A 21654-nucleotide genomic window follows, 5' to 3' on the forward strand; every position below is an offset into this window, starting at 1 on the left:
CTATGTCTTTGTTTCCGCTTGCTTGCTCTCTCCAATGGGTGGAGGATGAGACTATGAGACAATCCAACATATTTCATGATTGCTATATAAAAGTCCAGACTAATTTTTGTGACTGGCAAATGTATCTGAAATTATGTCTGAAGGTGACAATTTCCGTCTTTATTTCTGGCCCTACTTGGGCCTTTTCTCTTTCAGAGAGAGGCAAGCTGTGATGACAAATGGGAACTTCCAAAGTTGACAGGAAAGAGCCAACTCATACTCTGTGAAAACACAACTTTCGGAGTGAGTAGAGACATCCAAAACTATTCCCTCCCTGTCTATTTCTACTCTACAACATTACATTATTCTCAGAAAGATTGGTAGAGGTCACTACTTTTATCTGTATTTGTTGGGACAAACTACTGTACTTGTATATAAACTTTAGATAAAACTCGAGGTAAATGTTTTTTCATTGATTTGAAGTCACTGTTTTACAGTCACCTATTATAAATAATTGGAAACAACAACAGTACAACAAAAAAGCTGAAAAGCAAATTCACTGTATCGGTTCCAGTGTCCATGTTTACTTGTTACATGTCTTCTAGTATTAATGCAAGGCTCTTTGGTAGATTTCAGAGCTCTTAATGACCACATGAGTCTATCAGAATAACACAAATACACACTAAATAGACAAAAGAAAAATATACATACAAGTATTTTAAGAAATAATAGATAGTTATAATAATAATGGTAATAATGCAAACATATTTACACAATGAACACCCTTAAACAAACAGACATTGTATAAACACAGATATATAGATGATTAAAGTGCAGATGAACAGAAATGACATAGACTGTGTGACAGCAGGATGAGCAATATTATGGTTGATAAAAGCTTTTGTGATTTTCAACTTACAAATTATTCTGATGGCAAACATTTAGCTTTGTAGGATAATTAGACAACCCTGGGGGAAAGTGGTTTATGTGTTGCTTTCAGCCTATTCCTCTCAGTGTGTGTCCAGTGACCCTGGGTCAGATTGGGTGTACGTAAGGGGTGTGTTTTGCTCACAGTGACAGTATCTTTTTTTTAAACTCACCACTGGGAGTCAGCAAATTTCCAATTCAACATTTACAAATGGGAAAAGTTAAGTAAAGCCTAACATGCAGTATGTTTAAGGTTGACAGTCAAAATGAACCGCACACATAAAGAAATGTGACGGCTACTCACACTGGTGGTTGCTAGTGGTTGCTCAGTGTCAGAGGTGCCGTGCTTGAGCTACGTTACTGGTTACACAGTGTTTGTCGTTGAACTGGTCATAACTGTTTTCCCAAGATGGCGCATGCTTGTGCACCGAACAATACTGTCTTCTTCTTCTTCATCTTTTTAATAAACTGTCTGTACACTTACAAAGTTCTCAAGGCTTCGGTTTACATGTAGGGACCCTAATTATGCCACCCTGGAAGTAAGGTGCTATTTTGAGCCTTGTTAATGGTGGAGAAAAGGTGATTTCTTTTTACTTAAGCTAATTAGGGGTTTGCACTTAAACAGGTCACATTCAATTAGCATGAAAACATATCAGTGAACGGATGACTTGGTACCCATGTGTTATTAACCCCTAAGTTCACTCTGCGCCGCAATTGTCCTTTTCCATTTTTAGTTTTTAGGTATTCCTTTTTGTACTTCTGTTTCTGTCAACAAACAACAAAATTGTGTATTATCACCACCATAGTCTAAAGAGTTGAATGAGTTATGGCATTTAGTTTGGCTTTTTTTTTAAATTCGTTTAAACTTTTTGACCACACAATTCTGTCATTTAAATACTTTTGTTTGTTTCAATTGTTAAGACAACTGCATTTAAGACTAGTGATAGTGTTGAATGTAGTCATTTGAAACAGGAACATAAAATATAAAAACACCTATACATTCTGTGGCAATACTAGAAAAATGTAGCTTCTAAACACTGCAATAGCTCAGTTTTCCATATCCACGCTGTCTTTCTTTTTAACATGTATCCACCTTTAATAATGCTTTTACGTTTTACACTTCTCACTCAGCATTTACAGTAACAGCTCGGGTTCAGAGTTGCTAAACCTTCAATGCTGTAACGTCCCACCATCAACATCAACAAAAGTAAAACATTATGGTTGAGCAGCTAAATGTCCACACAAATCCACAATTAAAAGTTCAGCGAACTTAGTTTTTTAATATGTTTAGGACCTAAATACTTCAAAGCTGGAGAAGGCAACTAACCAGTCGTGATGTTTTGGTGCAATGAATGATGTCAATATTGCTGTCAGCTGTAGTTCCACCTCAGGCCACACCAAAACCTTTTTCATGAGGCTCCGTTTATGGCTTAAGCAGAGAGGATGTGGGCAGGACTGTGGCTTCATCACTAAGTTTCCATAAGCACACTCACCATTTTCCCTCTGGACTTTCAGAAGGCTAGTCTGCTAGAGACCAAATGAAATAACAGACTTATAACACTATCTGAATTTCCCCTCAGAGGCAAAGAATATGGGTTATTCACTGCACATACATTTAAAAATGGGGATAAATATTCAAAACAACCAAACACATATCCCAGTTATCCTTTCCAAATGGACAATATTTAAGTATATGTAAGCTCTCCTAAGGCTGGCATGAAGAGAAATATGCCAACACATCAAACCACAGTCTGACGGTGACTGTGTTGTTCAGACACAAGAAAGCCATCAAAGGGTTTTTTAATGCATGACTCAAGTACTTTACCGACCCCATGCCAGCATGTAGATTTCTTCTACTTTTCTTCCTTTCATTAGACAATTTAACTTTAACCACTCAATTCAATGTCAGAGATCAAAACAAGCTGACCACACTTGGAATTCACAACACCTGAAAATATAATGATCCAATATACTTTAACTGTAAAATCCATCACTATATTGCACCAATGTATCAAAACTATTGCTGGCTCTTTATTCAGATTTCAATGCTGTTCATGGAATTAATGAATAATTGTGCTTTCTAAATTGAAGACCATTAAAATGGAAAGGAAACGGTCAGTGAAAGAAGGTTTGACCGGCCACATCTTCAAGAAATGTCAACAACACCTGTACTTTCTTTGGAAGCTTTGACGACTGCAGGCTAACAAGATAATACTCCAGTGACTGGAGTCCGGTCATTTCATTCATTTAACCCACCCTCACCTTCAGCTTATTGGCATGGTTTGGTTGCCTGAGTTGAACAAATGTCCCCTCTACAGAATCATGGAGATGAGCGGGAAGATCATTGGACAACCCCAGACTACTCTCACATCCATATTTGACAAACAGGCCATCAGTGAAAGTAAACTCATCATATCGGACCCCACCCATAATCTCAACAACCAGTACATCTGTTACCTTCAGGGAGGAGATTCCGTTCCCTTCCCCTACGATCCAAACGAGCACTGTCAACCTTTGTGCTAACATCCATCAGACTGATGAACAAACGATAACCACCCCCCATCGATTGATCCAGACTTCGACCTATTCTCCCCACCCACCCCTCTGCTCCTATACTCATGGTTTTTAGTTTATTCAGTATTTAGCATTTATTTATTCTCTGGTATGATGTATTGTTGGATGTTGTGTTTAAATGTGCCTGACCACAAACAAAGTCCCCTCACGGAAAAAAATAAGGTTCTCTTGATTTTGATTTTACAGTCGGAATGTCTTGAATTTCTTTTAGTGATTGGTCGGAAGCTTTTTAACCCTAACCACCTGTGTATTTCATTTTGACACTGCGCTAAGGATTATTAAGCTTCTTACCGAGGTCAAAGGAAAAAGAAATGATTCTTGAAGTATCACAGAACATTAAGATTTACTATTTCACCATGGTCATTTTACCATTGCAGTATTCTTTCAAGAAATCTATGACAGTGGCTCTCTAACGGTTTGTCTTTTTACTTTTACTATTTTGAGTCCACTCCTATCCTGGGTGACAAGGCCATCCTTAAACACTATTGATATAATGAATCTGACTGACCTTTTAGGCTAAAATGTCTCATTGGCATATGGCCGCCACCATTGTCAAGCTCCTCAAACCATTGGGAACCATTCAACCCTTGACGATGGGGATATTTCCAACCTGGAAGACACCGGCCCCATCGAGGACTGAATCATGAGATGAACGTGAGCCTTTTAAAACTATTTGGCAGCAGGGGTGAGAATTTGGCAAGCCATTTTGAGGGATGACTGAAATCACCTCATGCAGGGAAATGTCCCCCATAGTAGTCTAGTCAATTAGTGCATTTTGTGGTCAAATTATACATTAGCTTGTCAAACTGATAAAAAAGGAGCTCCATAAACGTCAAGAAAGCTTTATGGATTAGACGTATGAAAGTTTTACTTGCCAACTTTATTTATAACTACTGCACCTAAAATTTACCGTTAATTATAGGCCATGCGTCAGTGTCGTACAGCAATCTAATAATAGGCAAGATAATGCAGTACTACACTGTATATTTGTCTCCCTGATAATTAGCCTAGCTACCGAGGGAGTGAAAACAGTTATATATGTCTTCTCAAGACCGGAAAAGTGAATAGGACCAGTATGTTATGGATACTCCAACATCCCGCTTTTGCAAAGCCAGAGGAGCCAATTAAGAGTAACCTTTATCTTATGGCATCTTTGTGCAATAATATGGAGATGAAATTGTACTTTGAACTGCCAAACTGCCATTGCGTCCCTGGTTATAAAAACAATATATGCAAAGTAGAGCATCTTGCACATGTCAAAAAACATAATTATCTCTCCACTATATCAGAAATCATTTCCTACACAAGTCAGAACAATAAATACTACATCCTCCTACATTCCACAGGAAGCTGTACCTGCCAGTGGAGCACAGCTGCACTATCATGTGATAAGGGCAGCATCAGGCCAGGGAACATCCTCATTGTCGCCTAAAGTACAGCATCTCCTATGTTAGTGGGTCCCAACTTTCTGTTTGACAGGTCTGGAAGAAAATAAGCATAGTTCGGTGTAGCTTGAATGTTTTTTTCTTCACTTTTCTACCCTGTTAATTATCTATTGACCCCTCAGATTTGTCTTGTGGCCCTTTTAAAAAGGTGTTAAACCTCAGGTTGGGAACCACTGTGACCTAGCCAATTCTGATACAGTTCATTCATTTCACAAGAGAAAGAGAGAGAAGGAAACATAGGTCTATTTACTGTACTTTTAGTTGTAGGCCTATGGACTAGCTAAAGTCCTAGCCCAGAGTGAGGATTTATAAAGAAAACCGACTACATGACAGTAAAGCAAGGTTCCGGATAAAACAGTCGCTTGCCAGTAAACGTTAACGCAAAACAGTTAGTTGTTTGTCCCTATTTGGAATTATGGAAGTTGCCTTACACAGATATGACATTGATGCAGTGTTGACTTTTTTTCAAATGGGGGCGCAGTCCATTTCATTCATAGACTGTATTAGCTCTATTTGGGAAACCGTATACTGTACAGCTTAGCAGGCCTATCTATTGCTTTAAAACGACAAACACAAATACCAGACATGACACAGAGCCTGTGAATAGAGCCATCTATGTGAGCCAGTTACACTACCCTGAGTTCATGGGGTTCTTCTGCACCCCGCCAGCTGTTGCTCGTCTTTGAGAATAACCGAAGTTTAGTAACGTGCATTTATCTTTTTATTAGCCTAACGTTAAATATGATATCATTTCTGTTAGCTCGTGCTCTGCTTTCGACCACAGTTTCTTAAGACTTACCATGTTAGGAGGACGAAACTTAGAAACCACCAACCATCCAGCGGCGGTGAATCTTTTCTTTGAGCAGCACAGCCGTCGTTATTTTCCAGAGTAGTTCATTGCTCTTACAACAAACGCATTAACGTTACTAGCTAGAACTGTTGCCCGGGCACGATAACAGATTGTTTTGACGGTGGATATCGCTATAGGATGTGTTTTCAGAGTGTGTGGGTATGTTCCATTGATTTGGGACGGGTTCTCTTCAGAGAAACCACTCCTTGCTTTGTCCAGCAGTGATGTCATACCTTGGGGAGGAAAAAGCCTCGAGAGTCCCGACCCCACCGGTTGTGACCACACTTCTACTTCGTTTACTTTCCATGTAGGCTACAGCATTAAATGCAAGTAACGGTTATGGTCCAATTATCTTATCTGTGGGCACTCAAAATTACTTTTTATCTGTATAGGCTACCTGATACTTGTATTGACTTATTACAAGGTCTACAGACGTATCACTGCAGCCTATATGCCGTTTTAAACTAAACAAATTGAGTACCTTTACGTAGGCTAACATAGCCATAGTCTGCCATATAAATCAAATGTTGATTTATACGGCGATGTGGTTGTTGCCTTTAATTACTAAATTCATGCAATGGCTTGGATTTGTGGTCTTTACATAAATAGTTTAGCAAAGAAAGGCTTGATGTACACTTTTAGTTAGATATTGGCCTAAAATGAGACATGCAGACTATCTTACATTTAATTGAATCTTGAACATGCAGCAAGCAAATCAATTGGGAACCTGGTGTGCAATAGGCCTACAAAGATCTTGTATAGGCCCTCATAGAATGAATTATAGGCTATCTCTAAATAATGAGAATCCTTATCAAACATAAATCTCAAAATAATTAGAAAATAATGAGTCATCTCAATTTTTTGAGATACTATCTCATTATAAAAAGTCATTAATTAGAGCCAGGAGATTGGTGCAGCTGAGAGAACAGAGAATAATAAAGTTGTTAGGTGGTAGTAAGTGTACAGTGTGGGTAATTTTGTAAAAATAAAAATCATTTGTTTGACTAAATGCTGCTGCACCTCAAGACCAACGTTCGAGGCTGTGGTTCATATTGTCATGGGTCAAAACCGGGCTAAGTCTCATTCATTGCACAACACTTTAGATGAGTAATAAATGACTTGTTGACAATAGCATGAATACATTAAAAGGAAGTACTTATTTTTGTCAAATCAAATGTATCTTTACCATGTGATGTGATTATGCTACTTAAGTACACAACAAAGAAATATTACAGTGACCACAGATGAACATTTAATATCTTCAGAGACTCCACCGCTGACTATCCCTGTAAAAATGTGGCCACAAATTAGCATATTGACCATACATGATCCAGCCATAGGCCTATACTAGGTTCTATTTTTTCTTCACATTGGAAACGTGCTTCTTTAGAAAACATATGTTACAGAATGTAGGAAAGAATGATGTATTAATCTTAAAAAACAGAGGTATGGGCAGTATAATATCATAGCTTATAATATAATGCTGGGCAGTGATTTAAATAGGCACAGAAGTTTTATCTTTTTCTTAGGGTATGCGTGCGTGTTTGTGTGCGCCCACAGAGAGAGAGAGAGAGGGGGGGGTTAATGTTTGCATTCAGTAAATGACAGAGAAGTAAAAACTCCTTTGTTTGGGCAGTGGAAGTAAACGTAACGTACACCACGTGACTAAAACCAGGAAAGGAATAGAGTGTCAACAATAAAACGGTGAGATGAGTTTGCGCTTCTTTCACAAACACTAAAGTTGTGGCGTTTCTGTTGGGCATTTATATTGATATTATCAAATGGGTTGTTCTGAACAAGGCATACTATACGGATGGCCAACGTTTGATTTAGCGAATCGGCATGTTTTGTTTTTAGCAACGGCTAAGCAGCTAACCGGAGTTTGCTAACGTAGCTAGCTAACTTGTCATGTCAATCTCCCCTAACAAAGATAAAGATGTGAAAATTTCGTCTAACGTTTATTTTCTATAGTATGTTGTAACGTTACTGAACAGAAAATAGATATGCCATACTTTTCTGTAATCTATCTTGAAATGAAATCATAGTGACCTTTCAATATAAAATGTAGGCTAGCCTGTGGTTTTTAATGTTAGCCGTCTAGGCAACACCAATAGCTACTGATCAAGTCCGTAGTTACTGTCCACGCCATCATGTTAAGTTGGTGTTCTTCTTGTGTAAAAGGTAGAGATGGCTTCTTCAGACTGGCACCTGTCTTTGAAGCTGGCGAATCATCCCAAATCCACCTTCCACTTCCCAGACATGATGCCAGGGGATGTTCCACCTGGAGGATACAGAATCGCTACTTTAAAACAACTTGTTGCAGCACAGACCCCAGATTCCATCCCAGATCCTGAACTAATAGGTGTGTTATACCTGCTATGGCAGTTGACCTCAATGTTAGCTGTGAATGAAATGTTTATGTTAAACGTTTAATGTTAATTTATTGTTATTTGTCCTAAAAATCTTCTATCTCTGTTCCTGTATCAGAGCTGGTCCACTGTGGGCGGAAACTTAAGGACGACCTGACTCTGGATGCCTGTGGGATTCAACCAGGATCCACATTACACATCCTCAAAAAGACTTGGCCAGAGCCAGGGAGCAGTTCAGGTCTGTCAGTTTGTCATTTTCAGTACAGAAATAAATTTTATTTTAACTGTGAAACAGAAAGTCTTAATCTGAACGTGTGTGTGTGTTGGTGTGTTTCTTTTCTAGAGCCTGTGAACAGAGCAACTGCAGCCCGGGAGTTCAGGGTGTTTCATGCTGCTATTCACTCTCTCAACTCTGCCTACAGAGACTCAGTGAGTAGAAAACACACACACATACACACACGTGCGTGCATGCACGGCACGCAGCAGCAAGCACAACACTGACCATGTTGACACCCCTCTCTACTCCAAAGAGTTTTAATTATGTTCCATTTGATCTACTTAGGTTTTTAGTTTTAGAACTGTATTTTGAGAGAATAGATCAAATGTGTATTAATAACCTTTTTGGACAGTCTTTGATACAATGGCCTGGAGGACCTAGTTTTAGGCCTTATGTAGTTTTCTTTTCTTTTATTCAGATACATTCAGACCAGACTTTACAGCATATCTGAAATACGCCCCGATTGATGTCTTGTGATCAGATTTAACTTCTCTTCTAATTTTATTATAAATGTAGGGAAACTGGGACTGTCGGCTGAGACATATTTGAACATTTACATTGCTACGGTTTGGTTTTTAAGCTGAGTTTTGAGCCCAAAGCGATTTCTGTGCACACATGTTTTTAGCTCCAATAGAAAAAATAATCTTTGTTTAAACTAACACACCCAAACCCTATATCTCATCAACGTTCTCGTATACTGGGCATAAACAGTAGGCAGCGTATACTCCGCCGGTTGCTGGTAGTAGCTTAGTCTCAGAGAACGAGACGTCATGATCGATAAGACCCAGTCAGGCGGCGAAACTTTGGCAGTGTCAGATTTGCCAAAGGTCTCTGAGACCTCAACACAACGCGTCTGATTCCAAATCAAGCGTGTTTTCGAATTTCTCCTGAAAATGCCAGAGCAGTGGGATTGCAACTTGTAATTTTAGCAAAAAAGATATTTGTCTTTAACAAAAACATAGGAATGTAATTGTAGCCTTACACTTGGCCATAAAGCTGGAAAAGATGGTAGGTGGGATATGGAGTTCCTCCTCTCTGCAATCTAGTCTCTAGTGTGTGAGTAAACGGTTTGTGATAGGGTTTGGACGCTTTCTCATGCCTTACACACAGTAAAAAGTTAATAAGGTTGTCTTTCACTGGCGAATGCAGGAATTCATTGGAGTGTTTGCACTATACTCATCCTTGACCTGGAGACTATTTGGCTTGGTTGTATGGATTTCTCTCTTTAGTCACTTTGTGTTCACAGCTGTTTATCTCTGATAGAATCACCATAGATCCATTTCAGTGTACGTGTGTCTGGGCAGCTACGAGCTGGTCAAAGATTATCCTCAACAGGAACAGGTTTAGTTATCAAAGGCTGGCAGCTTTTCATGGTGTAAACCTAGTAGGTACAAACAGTTTTAGAATACCAGCATGTTTTGTTGAGTAAATAAAGGGATAGTTGGGAATTGGCATACTTTTCGGACTAAATTTGGTACTCACTTATCTTGATATTGATCCATGGATGTTGGGACAGATGTGGAGGGAGATACGTGTCAGCACCAGTTTGGGTCGTCCCGGTGGAAGAAACCTTTTAAATCACAACACAGCAGTCAAACAACACGTTAACCATCCTCAATGCATCTAGTGTTGTCTAATCTGTAATGGACCGGTTTTATTTGCTGAATGATACAGAAATGATTATGAAGCTAACAGCAGAATCAAACGTGGGTATACACCTTTGATACAATATGTTGTTGACGGTTAAAATGAGAACTGCTATATCTTTATCCAAAGGATCTGCAGATTAACGCCTATACGTTCAGTATCAGTATCGCCACCGGTGAATATCTCACGCAACCTCATGTCAAATCTGTTTTAATCCTTCTGCTGATGCTGCCATATTTTAAAATGGGAGATGCTGTGTTTTCCCTACACACAGGTATATAAAATGCTGACCAATAAAGAGTCTCTGGATCAGATCATCGTGGCCACACCAGGGCTCAGGTCAGACCCAGTCGCCCTAGGTAAGACCTGCTGAGTTTTATGTTGTTATGCTGTTATGCCCTCTCACTGTACCATGAAAGTATGTAAATGATAACATTTCTCCTTACGTCCTTTTTTATCTGTTCAGGGGTGCTCCAAGACAAAGATCTCTTTGTGCAGTTCACAGACCCTAACATGCTGGATGTGTGAGTGTTGCTTTTCTTTTGTTATTGGCTCTGATGTGACGCATAATAAGTACAATGCAGACACTCGAGCGGAAGGCAATTTAAATCTGCACCTATACTTTTCTGTCTGTTCCGTAGATTGATCAGTTCCCACCCAGCCCTCGTCAATGCCATCATCCTGGTCCTGCACTCTGTGGCCGGCAGCATGCCCGCTCAGTCCAGTGCCAGCTCTTCTCGCAACGTCTCTGCCAGTTCTTACAGTGATATGCCAGGTGAGCAAGGATGATGGCGCTGTAATAACAGTCCGAATGATAGGCAGAGAGGAACGCTTATAGCAATAAAGAATCGTTGTTGACAAACTCCAGATATTATCACAACTGATGCGAGGCAGACAGTTGTTTAATATTTTTCTTACAATGCAACAGATAACTACTGGCAATATATTGTCTTCCCTTTTTAAAAAAGGTGTAGCAATTTCGAACATAAAAATTGTTAGTGATTAGTTTTTGTTGCACTTTCACTACAAATTTAAACTACAAATCCTTCTTTTTATCCGGCAGGGGGCTTCATGTTTGAAGGCATGTCTGACGATGAGGAAGATTTCCAGTCTGTGAGTCACTCTACTTGATACTCCACATCAGATATCATATACAGGAAAACTGATGCAAGGCTATTTTTCTGTATCTAAATGTGTGTAACAGGGGAGCCCAGCAGGTCCCTCCAACCGAGCGGGAGGCTCATCGGGGTTACGACCAGTTTCTCTGAGCCACAGTGGAGCGACTGGCCCGCGGCCAATAACGCAGAGCGAGCTAGCTACAGCTTTGGCCCTCGCCAGTACTCCTGACAGCAGTGCGGTCACTCCAACAACCTCAAGCCAGGTGAGATATATTTACTTTTTGTTTGTTTGTTTACAACCTACTTAATAGCTATTGTAGAATTGACACAATATTAAAATATGACACATTAAGGCAATTCTTAGTGTATGCATTGAAAACATGATTTCTGACATACTATTGCAGGTGAATACATTGATCTTTTGATTTTCTTGCCTGCCATTGATATAGGCGGACCCCTCCAGTGGCGTAGCCCCCATGCCAGCAGGGACCCCAGTCAGTAACGATCTCTTCAGCCATGCTCTACAGCAAGCTCTGCAAGCCTCCAACATGTCCGCTCTACAGGTGGGGATGTAAACTCGCAGACGGAGATTTACTTTGAAACATCGGATATTGTTCAAATGGTTACTGGGCTGTGTTTTCTTTGTATAAAGTTGTTTATGCAGAGCTTAACCGAGGCAGGAGTGAAAATTATTGGTGCTCGTTCAGTGAATTTGTTTTTGTTTTGCTAGGGCCGCTGGCAGTCCCAGATGCAGCAGCTCCGGGACATGGGGATCCAGGATGAGGAGCTAATGCTGAGGGCGCTGCAGGCCACAGATGGTGACATCCAGGCTGCCCTGGAGCTCATATTTGCTGGAGGCCCAGGACTCTGAGCCCCTACCCCACGGATAAACCTCTTTCTAGAGGAAAGAAAGCAGAAAAAAGATTGTCATTGTGCTGCCCGGACATAATAAATTATGGCTTTAGACATAAATTATACAGATTCTTTGTATTATTACACTGTTTGGTCCATTTACACAATGTACAGTATCACATCTGAGTTCCACAAACGTTATGCCAGCTTTTTCTTCTTGATGTGAAGAGACTTGTTATGAATGTAATAATGCTTACCTTATCGTCTCCTGAGCCTGTTTTCTTGTTATTTAATAGGTGGCATTGACCGTAAATTTTTTTCTTTTGCCAATATAACTTGCAAATTGTGTTAGCTAGCAAATTTCTTTTGATAACTTTTTTTCATGAGGGTCCACTGAGTCTATATCCAAGTTTTTGTGCAGATTGGACTTGCGGCCCAGGAGGAGTTAGACCAAGTATGTTTGCCATATATTAATAAAAACAAATTCCAACAGCACCATGTAATGGCCGATTCACTCAAGATTGTGGCATGGCTGCTCAAGGCGCTATGCAGAACAACTGTGGCATGTTTGGTGGCAGTCAGGATAAATCTTGGGCAGATCCGCAACTTCCTTTTTGTACAGCTCCTGACAGGAAGTTGCTTCACTATAACTTGCACATTTTTATCTTTGGATAGCTTTTTGTCATGAGTGTCAACACATACTACATGCGAAGATTCAAGAAAATTGCGATCACGGCGTAGGAGGAGTTGGAAAGAATGTAAAACACGTGAAATCGCATAAAGTCAAAATGGCCGCCTTCCAGTTGGGTGGAGCTTATGAAGTTAAATAGGAAATATGTCTGCAATGATTAAAACAATATGCATATCAAATCTGGTGAAGATCGGTAGACTAGATCGGTAACTCCAAGTTAAGGCCTTCCACGCATTAGGGGGCGCTATGGAGCCCCCTGACAACGCCCGAGACCAATCACTAAAGAACTTTATGATTTTTCATAGGACTGACATTTGCTACTTTTTGTGAGTTTTCCAGCGTGCTAAGACCCTCAAAAATGAGAGAGACAATGAGAGAGGAATAATAATCCTTACAAAAACAATAGGTTCCTTGCACTTCAGTGCTCGGGCACCAATTGTACAAGTCTTGGGTTGCAGCATTAAAATATGGACCTCATATAGTGCTCTAAAAACCACGCTGTTTACCAAACCTGTGTAGTTCATTTATTTGTACACTAGATGGCAATGCAGTAGTTTATTTCTATCCGACCATGACTGTTCATCACAAGTCATTCTAGCAGACAAACTGCTTGTTTATTTGCTCTTTCTTCCTGTCCTAAATTTCAATTCCTGCTTTTGATTTGCCCTCTGTTGAACAGTGTTTCATAAAGGGTTTATGTTATTTGAAGTGGTGTGTTCTCATGGCGGGTGTGGCGGGTGTGCCGGGTGGGTTTTAAAGGTAATATGCTTTGGTAACTAATAACATAAAAAGGAAGTTGCACAGATAAGGTCATAGCTGTTTCCACTGACATGTTGCTGTGCTAGTTGGAGCATTGTTACCCCCCCCCCCCCCCCAGCCTTATTACTGAAGGCTACATTTGCTTTGTCTCGTTGTCTCCCATCAGGGTATTTTAGGGGAGGACATATTGCGTGCCCCCCCTCTGCTACCTACAGTTTTCCATCTACAGTAATTGCCCTGCTTAGTTTTATTACTGCATCTGTGACTGTGACAGCTCAATCAGTGGGTTGCTCTTTCATGAGCACAGCAGCCAAACAGCGCTTTGTGTCCGTCTGTCCCCATTACCGTTTTATATGCATGCACACCTGCGGGCAATTTTCACCTCCAACTGGCTCCAAGGGTATTTAAAAAAATAAAAACATTTCCACTGTGCTGAAGGAACCAGTGTCATAGTTTCAACTAAATAATAGTGAATATAATTGTCATATTCTTTCTTGCAAATAAAAATTTGACCGCCTGTCTAGATGAACTAGTGGACTATAAACCCAGCCGGAGTATTGCGGAATAGTTTTGCACCGATTTCCATTAAGACATGTCTTTCTGTACTTCTGTTGCTAACAAGCTGTGAGGTCAGCCCCTGGAACTTTACAATAGTCTATTGTTTCTGTTTACTGTTATTATGCAGAGCCTTTCATCACAAGCATCATAACTGCAGCTTTCAGGACATTCTAAACAATTTACTGTGGAAAATCACGTGAAGTCGTCATGGAGACGCTCGATGGTGTGCGAAATGCCCTCACATAAGGTACAAAAAGCTATTATTGCACACCATGTTTTGGTCCCCTATGTTTGCCAGCTGTGAGAGTAGTATTGACTATATGTAATCTCTTATTAAATCCTATCTATCCCTCCTAAGAACAGAAATTGCAATACACTTCATGGACTGAAAAGTATTGTTTGCACCTGTCAACTCTTTCAAATCCTATTCATCATTGAAAGACTTGGCTAAAAACATTTATTATAGGAATAAAGATGAAAGGGGAACAACATATCTTTGGGAAAATCAACACTTGAAAGAGAGGTGAATCTTTAGAGGTTGTTATTTTTTTTAATGGCGCTTGCTGGTGGCACACTCCATCACAAGTGAACTACCAACTCTGAAGATCTCAGAGGGAGCACAATTAATAAAAAACACACTATTTGTTCTCATTTCTCTGTCTATTGCCATTTATAATTATTTTGGATAAATAGAGTCCATCTTTATTGAGCTTTGCCACAGTTATCACAGGGTGCCTAAGCCACACATGCTATGCCAAAAAGGTTTTGAATAGCTGTGAGTTATTTCCATTTTCAAATATTACCAAATGACACTGTGGTGGATGCATATCTCTGAAAAAAGAAAAACCCTCTTCTGAACAGGAATATGACTACCTAATGAATCAAGCCTGGAGCACCGAAGCTGGCAAAAATCTGCCCAATTACTCCCACAGTGACCTGGGATTCAGGTAATGAGCAAGGTTCTGCACCGTGCCATTACAGGCAATATGTCAAACCAATAGAAATCATCAATGCCACAGCTTGTGAAATGTTGTAAAAGCTCCTCTAATCAAGCCTTCACAGACAAGCACAACAATGCTCTCACTATCCTCTCCAGATAAAATCCTCCAACCTGGCAGAAGAGGAGGAAAGGAAAGAATTGGTATAATGCCCTCCATCCGCTTTTGTCTTTCTGAAAGGAGGCAACTCATGTGTTATTAACATAAGGTCTGTTACCTGAGATTGCTTTCTGTCTGCAGTGACTGAGCGGAATATGAAATGAGCTTCTGATGGACACAAGGCCATTCTATCCCCTTGTGGGCCATTCATTGCTTTCGAGCCATGCTTTTAATTCTTACCCTTCTTCTTCAGCACTCTTTTTGTCCAGAAAGGGGCCTTTGATGTAATTTATCCCAGGTGCTTCAACCCTTAAAGTAGCTGCTATAGAGTAAAATAAATCAGCACAAACCACTGGGAGAACCTTTAAACAGCACCTGTTTTGTCTGAAGGTGTGGATCTGATTGAAACAGCTGAAATGAGAGAGAAAAACAACAACTACTGAACCTAAAATGACATTTAAAATTGACATTTTCCAAAGGAATTTGGTGCATGAGCATGTGTGTTGACAGTGCTGGGGATTGAAAAATATATCATTTTTAATATAGAAATGTACATGGCCAGTTCCAAAGAACAGTGATGGTGCAATAACGTGTAACGTATTATAAAAATGTCCCCAAACAGACACATGTTGCAAACTGTTTCATTGTCCGAGCCGCATAGACCGAGTCCTTGACTTGAGGTGGCTGTGAATGTTCACCGTTTCCTTTCATCAACCCCCTGCCCGCCTGTGCTCCGCCAGATGTTTTGTGGCTGAAATCTGCTGTGTAAAACTGTTTTTTGCTGTCACAAAACAACCATTCTGAAAAGGATTTTGGGGCAAGGGATTAGGAATTTCACTGTTAAAATTACCTTCAACAGAACTCTGAGCAGTTTGATTTACATGTAGCATTATCACCTCAGAGGGTGGGATAGATTCTAAGTAGTGTCTAGCTGAAAATGATCCACAATCCCAGAAAAGAATGCAGTGCAAAAAGTACAGTTTATGCGTGGATAATATAATGGAAGCAAATTAAAAAAAAAAAAGCAAATCAACTATTGCTGTTGTAGTAGCAAAGCATCCATTAAACATGGATTTGCAGCTATTAACCTGGTCTATAGAGTTATGGAATTCAGAACTAATCCTAGGGAAAATAGAGACATTGTTCAGTTGGTAGTTAGTTCAAATATTTGCTAGCATAGCCTAGGCAGTCTTTTTGTCAGTGCTCAGCAGGTCATCTGAATAAGCAGCCATATCACATGTATCTATAGGCAAGCGTACAATTCAACAAATATAGAAAATTAAGTTTTCAACAATTAATTAAAATGAAATGAATATTACTAGGCTTTAAAATGTTACCATTGGAAATCAATGCTTCTTTTTGGTTCATTGGTTGGCTAAAAAATTGTCCTCTAAATCTGTTACTAACCTGAGGCAAAGACTTTCCTCAAATGCCAAGAATCTTATAAGATTTACACTTTATTAAATTGACAGCGTGCATTCATAAAATGCTGCCATAAACTTCTCTATTGAAAAAAGGCCAAAGGTGCGATTGCCGGAAGCAGGAAAATATGGACAGGAAATATGGACTAGCAAGCTTTGGATAGATACACATCAAGCAAATGCTTCTAGAATGAACGGAGTGAAAAAAATAATATTACAGGACTGTGCTACAAAGTAGATCAATAGAGGACAACAAGTGCTGGAGTACTGGCTTGATAATCGCTCCAGCTTTCTGTCCTTGACTCAAACAATGGTCCCTCTCTTATTTGTCAAAGGGCTTCACCATGGTAACTGATGCTGGCGAAGATAAAGGAAGTGGCTGGATTTCCTTTGCTAAATAATGATGTGTTTGAATAAAAATAAGATCACTGAAACATTATATCACACAATAAATCATAAACCCAAATTTATTTGTTTTTTTAACCTTGATGCCTCTATGTCCCCATACAATACATTCAGTATATACATTTGGCCAAGAGGGACTGTACAGAGATATGTCATAGTAGTGCATACGTACGTGGCACGAAAATGTACACAAAGGAAACTCATAAATGCCACTTTACCTCAGTAAAGTGATCCACACGGAGCAAGTCAGTGGCTGATGGTTGCTTACACAAGCACGCACACATATATATACACACACACACACACACACACACACTTTAAGACACTTCTGAGGGAGGAGAAGGGCTCTTCAGGTTCTCATAATAGAAATATACAAATGGGAGTGTGTGTCTGCTGATTGCAGCAAATCCCTCCCCGTCAGAACACCTTCCCTTCTGTCTCCGCCTTATTCTTTTTTTCCCTTTGTTTTCCAAAGCTAAGGCCTCTCTTTAGGCAGTGTGGCCATCATATGCAGGCTCTTTCCTATAGTTGAGTAATACTCATCAGCAGCTGTAACTAAATAAAGAGCCTCACTGTCAACATTCCATCTCTTAGACAGGGAACATCTGGAACATACAGGATACATCACACATATAGTTTATTTCATTTGCATTTCTTCTTAGGATATATTCTCTCAAGGAAATACATAGGTCCAAATCGACGACATGCTATTTCTTAATAAAGCTTCAGAAGTTGTCTTATCACATGGACAGACACCTTCATATGGTATACTTAATCTGACGACAGCAACATCTGTCTGATAACTTACTGCACCAACAAAATAAACATCTGTATACATCCCACTTTCTGCAATCTATTCTCTTTAACTAATCAGGTAATTTTACTGATTACATCTTTTCCTGGTGGACAATTTGTACCATCATATTAATCATAGACATTTGGTGGAGGCACACACTCCAATCATTTTTCCTTCAATGACTGCAGTTCAGAGTTGCATAGCACAAAGCGGATATAGCCAAAGCCAAAATGTATTTGACTTGGAATATAAAGTGGTCATGCTTGCTTAAGTCAGTTTCTAATTCCTTAGTGTCAGTCATTTTTAGTATGGACATAACCCCCCCCACACCAAAATTTTAATCTTTACTTAGATTTACTCATTAAACCACAAAATGTTGCAACTGATAAAACTGACAAAGGTTTCCTCTGAAGAGGCAGTTTGTCACAAGTGTTAGGCGCTATCATTAGACTCAGCTTCTTGTAGCTGGTCAGCAATATTTATGCTACTGTGGGCTGAAATATTATTGGTTCTGTGACAATAAACTACAGAGAGCAGATCACAAGACTGACATGTCATTTCTAGGAGTTGCTGAAATAAAATGCGATTAATGAGAAAATACAAGAAGAAATTTAAATAAATGCGGTCTTGGGGCTGAATTCTAGTTTCTTGAGTTCGGGGGACAAAAAAGTTACTGACAACCAAAGAGGTTCAAGCAAGGGCCCAGTTTGTACCAGCATGGTGAAAACCACACCAGAACTCAGAAAGTCTGTGCACAAATTCTTGTGTGCATACATATACCGTACACATGTTGGACGTGATGGACACATGCATGCTCACTCACATTCACACATGTATAAACATCTTGTAGTAAAGGGTAGAGGAAAGAGAGATTTTAATTCCAAGTGGAAGCAAGACAGAATGAAGGTAGGTGTTTTTTTCTGGTTTGAACAAGCTGCGCAGTGATTGGTCCGGAGGAGAATATATGATCGTGTCTCACGCGAGGCTTTACAACCCCGTTGTTCAGGAGACGCCGTGACTCATGTCTCCGAGTCAGGCCACCGAGGCAAACGTGCATTTAGCAGAACTTGAAACAACAAAAATGCAAAGCACCACAGTAAAAGAGGTTGGAGTAGTCCCAAAAAACACGATCACATCGGCACAGAACAATGAGGGCGAGGGGGCCGACAGGCCATCACAAAGGAGTAACACATCAGTAATAATTACCCCAGAATAAATTACAGTCACAGAACAATCGTTAAAAGCAGAACCGGAAATCAGCTGATCTAGCGGACTGATTTTACCCATGCATTATAAGGCATTGACCAAACATTTGTTACTGACATCACACAGTATCACATTAGTGACTATACATACAATTGCTGATATGGAAAATTTGCTTGTGGTTTCATAAAAAAAAACTAAAAAAAACGTTTGTTTCTTTATTCAAAAAATCATATTACTAAAACCATGACGCAATTTTAAGGGAATTGGGAATGTCGAAGGGAGAGCAGATCGATGTCTGCAATCCCATTGTACCTATTGATCTGCAGATGGGTGAATGAAATTGATTTTCTGAGGTAGACAATGCAGGCATATTTCATTCTCCCGATGCAAAGCCATTTTAAGGAGGGGTAGCGGGGCTAATTTGGTCCATTTGGACATTCTCTGGTCTCTAGCCTTAGCCAATTGTACTGTGTCAGATGGGTTGACCCATCCATCATGATCCCCTGCCTGTCTCACCACTATGGTAGTTACACTGTCATTGGTGTGATACACCCACTCAGTGATGGATAGCAGACAGCATGCACTATGACAAGATAGAGAGATCAGTCTGCACTGCTCACAGGCCTGTTATTTCCACACAGCTGGGGACACACCATTCATACAAGGCCAGTTTATTCAATATCCTGACCACTGCATGGGGCCCATGTGGACACTTTACCTCAACATGCCTCATAAATGTCTCTTCCCTTACACGAGTCTTACAATCTTCAAGTCCCCTTACGGACAATAACAGTATCAACAGAGCCTAACCAAATGAGCAAAGTCAAACAAACTCGTCCATACCCAATTTTTCATGATGTGCACTCTTTTCAGAAAAAGATACAACATATTATAATAAAAGGTACACTCCAGTGACAAATGTTACATTGTTGTACCTTTCTTTTTCTTTAAGTGTTAAGTGCTAAGGGAAATCAGATCAAGAATCAGTGAAATGATGTTCAACAGATAGTCAGTCTGTGATGTAATGAAGTTGGTGTTTGTCATAAATACAATAAAATAAAATAATAAAGATTTCTGCAACATTGAGTCTGTATGTGTAAGATATTATGCAGTAGGCCTTCAAAAACATGTCTGGAATCTGTTGGCCAGTGAGGTGAGTCAGGATCAGCAGTTATGGGATGCCACTGTTTATCTTCCCATGAGCCTACTCTTCTGTTCAGGGGGACAGGAAGCTTGGAGCCACAGGTTGGCCCAGTGGGAAACTGCAGGGGCCGACGCCTGCAGGGGACCTGGAGCACTATAGTGTCCTGATGGCTACAGGGTAGAGCAAGGACATGTGTTCGGCACCCTTGATGGGCAGCTTGCGGCTGGAGTAGAAATGGATGATCTCAGGCACGCTGTCAAAAGGGCAGCTGTTCTGGCCCAGGATGTACTTGTTCTCCTTTGTCCGCGACAGCTTCATGTGCATGAAGCCCTGGCTGCTTCTGGGGACAGAAGAAGACAGGAGAAAGGGACAAAAACATGGTGTTAGTTCAATAAAAACAAGAACAGGAGTCTGCATTTTTCATCACATATTTGAAAGTGTCAATTTCCATCTTCAATAGCATGGAAATAAATTGGTTGTGTAAAACAAGGTGAAACAAGAGGCAATAGCGACACTAACAGTTCTGACCTTATGCGAGCATCATGGATATATTAAAGCTATAGTGTGTAGTTTCTGTTGCCCGCATGAAGAAATCTAAGCAATGACAACAAAACTGTTGGCACGATACTTTTGTGATCGCGCACCACCCCCACCCCTTCTCCATGCAATGGTTAGTAGTCAAGGAGGACAAGGAGGATTAAGAGAAAAAAGATGGGACTCTTCAGAAGAGGTCGTTATCCTCAATCGAGTTTCTGCGCGTGAGATCCGCCAGACGACACAATCTTCTGAACATAGCCACACTAAGAGCTGATAGCCTTAATTAGCTTTATAGCAACTCATTTGGCAATGGGTTGAATGTAACAGACGTTCATTAATATAAACAAGTTACGCAGTAAAGCTTTAAGAGAGCTGGACATGGCACTGCCAGTAATAGTTGTTGCGGTATTTCAGTCTTGACTGAAGTGGTGGACCAACCGACCGTCACTGCTGTGCCTGGGGCCGTGTTGATTGCATGGCTAAAAACCAATTTAAAGAGAAAAGTACGTCAGAAGCCTGAATATATGGGGAACTCAAGAGATTGCCCTCCTTGACAGCTCCTTTCTCATTTACTGGTGCAGTAGTTGCTCCCTACAGTACGTGACAATGTTCTGAAAGCTGGATTACCCTTTGATAACTTTGACGCTGTCTGGGGAGGAGACTAAAAGGCAGGTTGCTTAAGGTGCTGGGTTTCCCATGCAGAGCATAAGGATGAGGCTAATGAACCCCCAGGATAAATCACTTAAGCTACAGCAATAAAAGCAGAGCAAATTAAAAGCTCCCTGTGTGTTACTTGGGGCTTTTGATCAATACATTTTACAGCTTGCCAGTAATCTTCCGCTTTAAAATAGAAAATTACTATTTTGGAGTTAAGGGATGCAAACAATATGCTTTAGTATGGGACTGATACAAAACTAATTGCCTCTATATCCTGTTGTAAATATACTGTTTTGATAATTTGCCTTTGCAAAAATTCATTTGCATAATAGTTTTTTCGATCAG

The 21654-nt window shown here is 40.1% G+C and overlaps 3 protein-coding genes across 11 annotated transcripts in view; 1 reads left to right on the forward strand and 2 right to left on the reverse strand.

Moving 5' to 3' along the window:
• Positions 1–6028, reverse strand: part of cd276 (CD276 molecule) — a 71660-nt gene extending 65632 nt beyond the window's left edge. The window contains exon 1 of one of the 2 annotated variants that reach the window (XR_004658087.1): positions 5725–6028. The gene's annotated coding sequence lies outside the window, so the exon portion shown is untranslated. The remainder of the gene's footprint in view (positions 1–5724) is intronic. The other variant, XM_034882777.1, reaches the window with a different exon arrangement.
• Positions 6029–7339: 1311 nt separating this feature from the next.
• On the forward strand, positions 7340–12301 carry ubl7b (ubiquitin-like 7b (bone marrow stromal cell-derived)). Of its 4 annotated transcripts, none has more exons than XM_034882747.1 (11): positions 7340–7479; positions 7957–8137; positions 8263–8382; positions 8488–8573; positions 10343–10427; positions 10535–10592; positions 10710–10843; positions 11132–11181; positions 11273–11449; positions 11636–11749; positions 11917–12301. In XM_034882747.1, exons 2-11 carry the CDS (start codon positions 7963–7965, stop codon positions 12055–12057), a joined length of 1140 nt encoding a protein of 379 aa, XP_034738638.1. In that variant the 5' UTR covers positions 7340–7479; positions 7957–7962; the 3' UTR covers positions 12058–12301. The 4 variants fall into 4 exon arrangements, with proteins under 4 accessions (XP_034738638.1, XP_034738627.1, XP_034738656.1 ...); XM_034882736.1 differs by having other exon boundaries at positions 7348–7484; XM_034882765.1 differs by having other exon boundaries at positions 7362–7479; positions 7961–8137.
• A 4704-nt stretch (positions 12302–17005) lies between these two features.
• zgc:158464 (uncharacterized protein LOC791139 homolog) overlaps positions 17006–21654 on the reverse strand; it is a 95384-nt gene continuing 90735 nt past the window's right edge. For all 5 annotated transcript variants that reach the window (XM_034882711.1, XM_034882704.1, XM_034882710.1 and 2 more), the window contains one exon: positions 17006–20455. In XM_034882711.1, coding sequence (XP_034738602.1) covers positions 20269–20455 — 187 coding nt within the window. In that variant the 3' untranslated portion in view covers positions 17006–20268. The remainder of the gene's footprint in view (positions 20456–21654) is intronic.

Source organism: Etheostoma cragini, chromosome 1, assembly GCF_013103735.1.
Source record: "Etheostoma cragini isolate CJK2018 chromosome 1, CSU_Ecrag_1.0, whole genome shotgun sequence".
Taxonomy (NCBI): domain Eukaryota; kingdom Metazoa; phylum Chordata; class Actinopteri; order Perciformes; family Percidae; genus Etheostoma; species Etheostoma cragini.

Bases quoted from the DNA above. Each gene is read 5' to 3' on its own strand.
- ubl7b (XM_034882747.1), top strand. From the start codon at position 7,963: ATGGCTTCTTCAGACTGGCACCTGTCTTTGAAGCTGGCGAATCATCCC. The intron at 10,428-10,534 runs GTAAGACCTGCT...TTATCTGTTCAG, and splicing joins GTCAGACCCAGTCGCCCTAG to GGGTGCTCCAAGACAAAGAT. The intron at 10,593-10,709 runs GTGAGTGTTGCT...TCTGTTCCGTAG, and splicing joins GACCCTAACATGCTGGATGT to ATTGATCAGTTCCCACCCAG.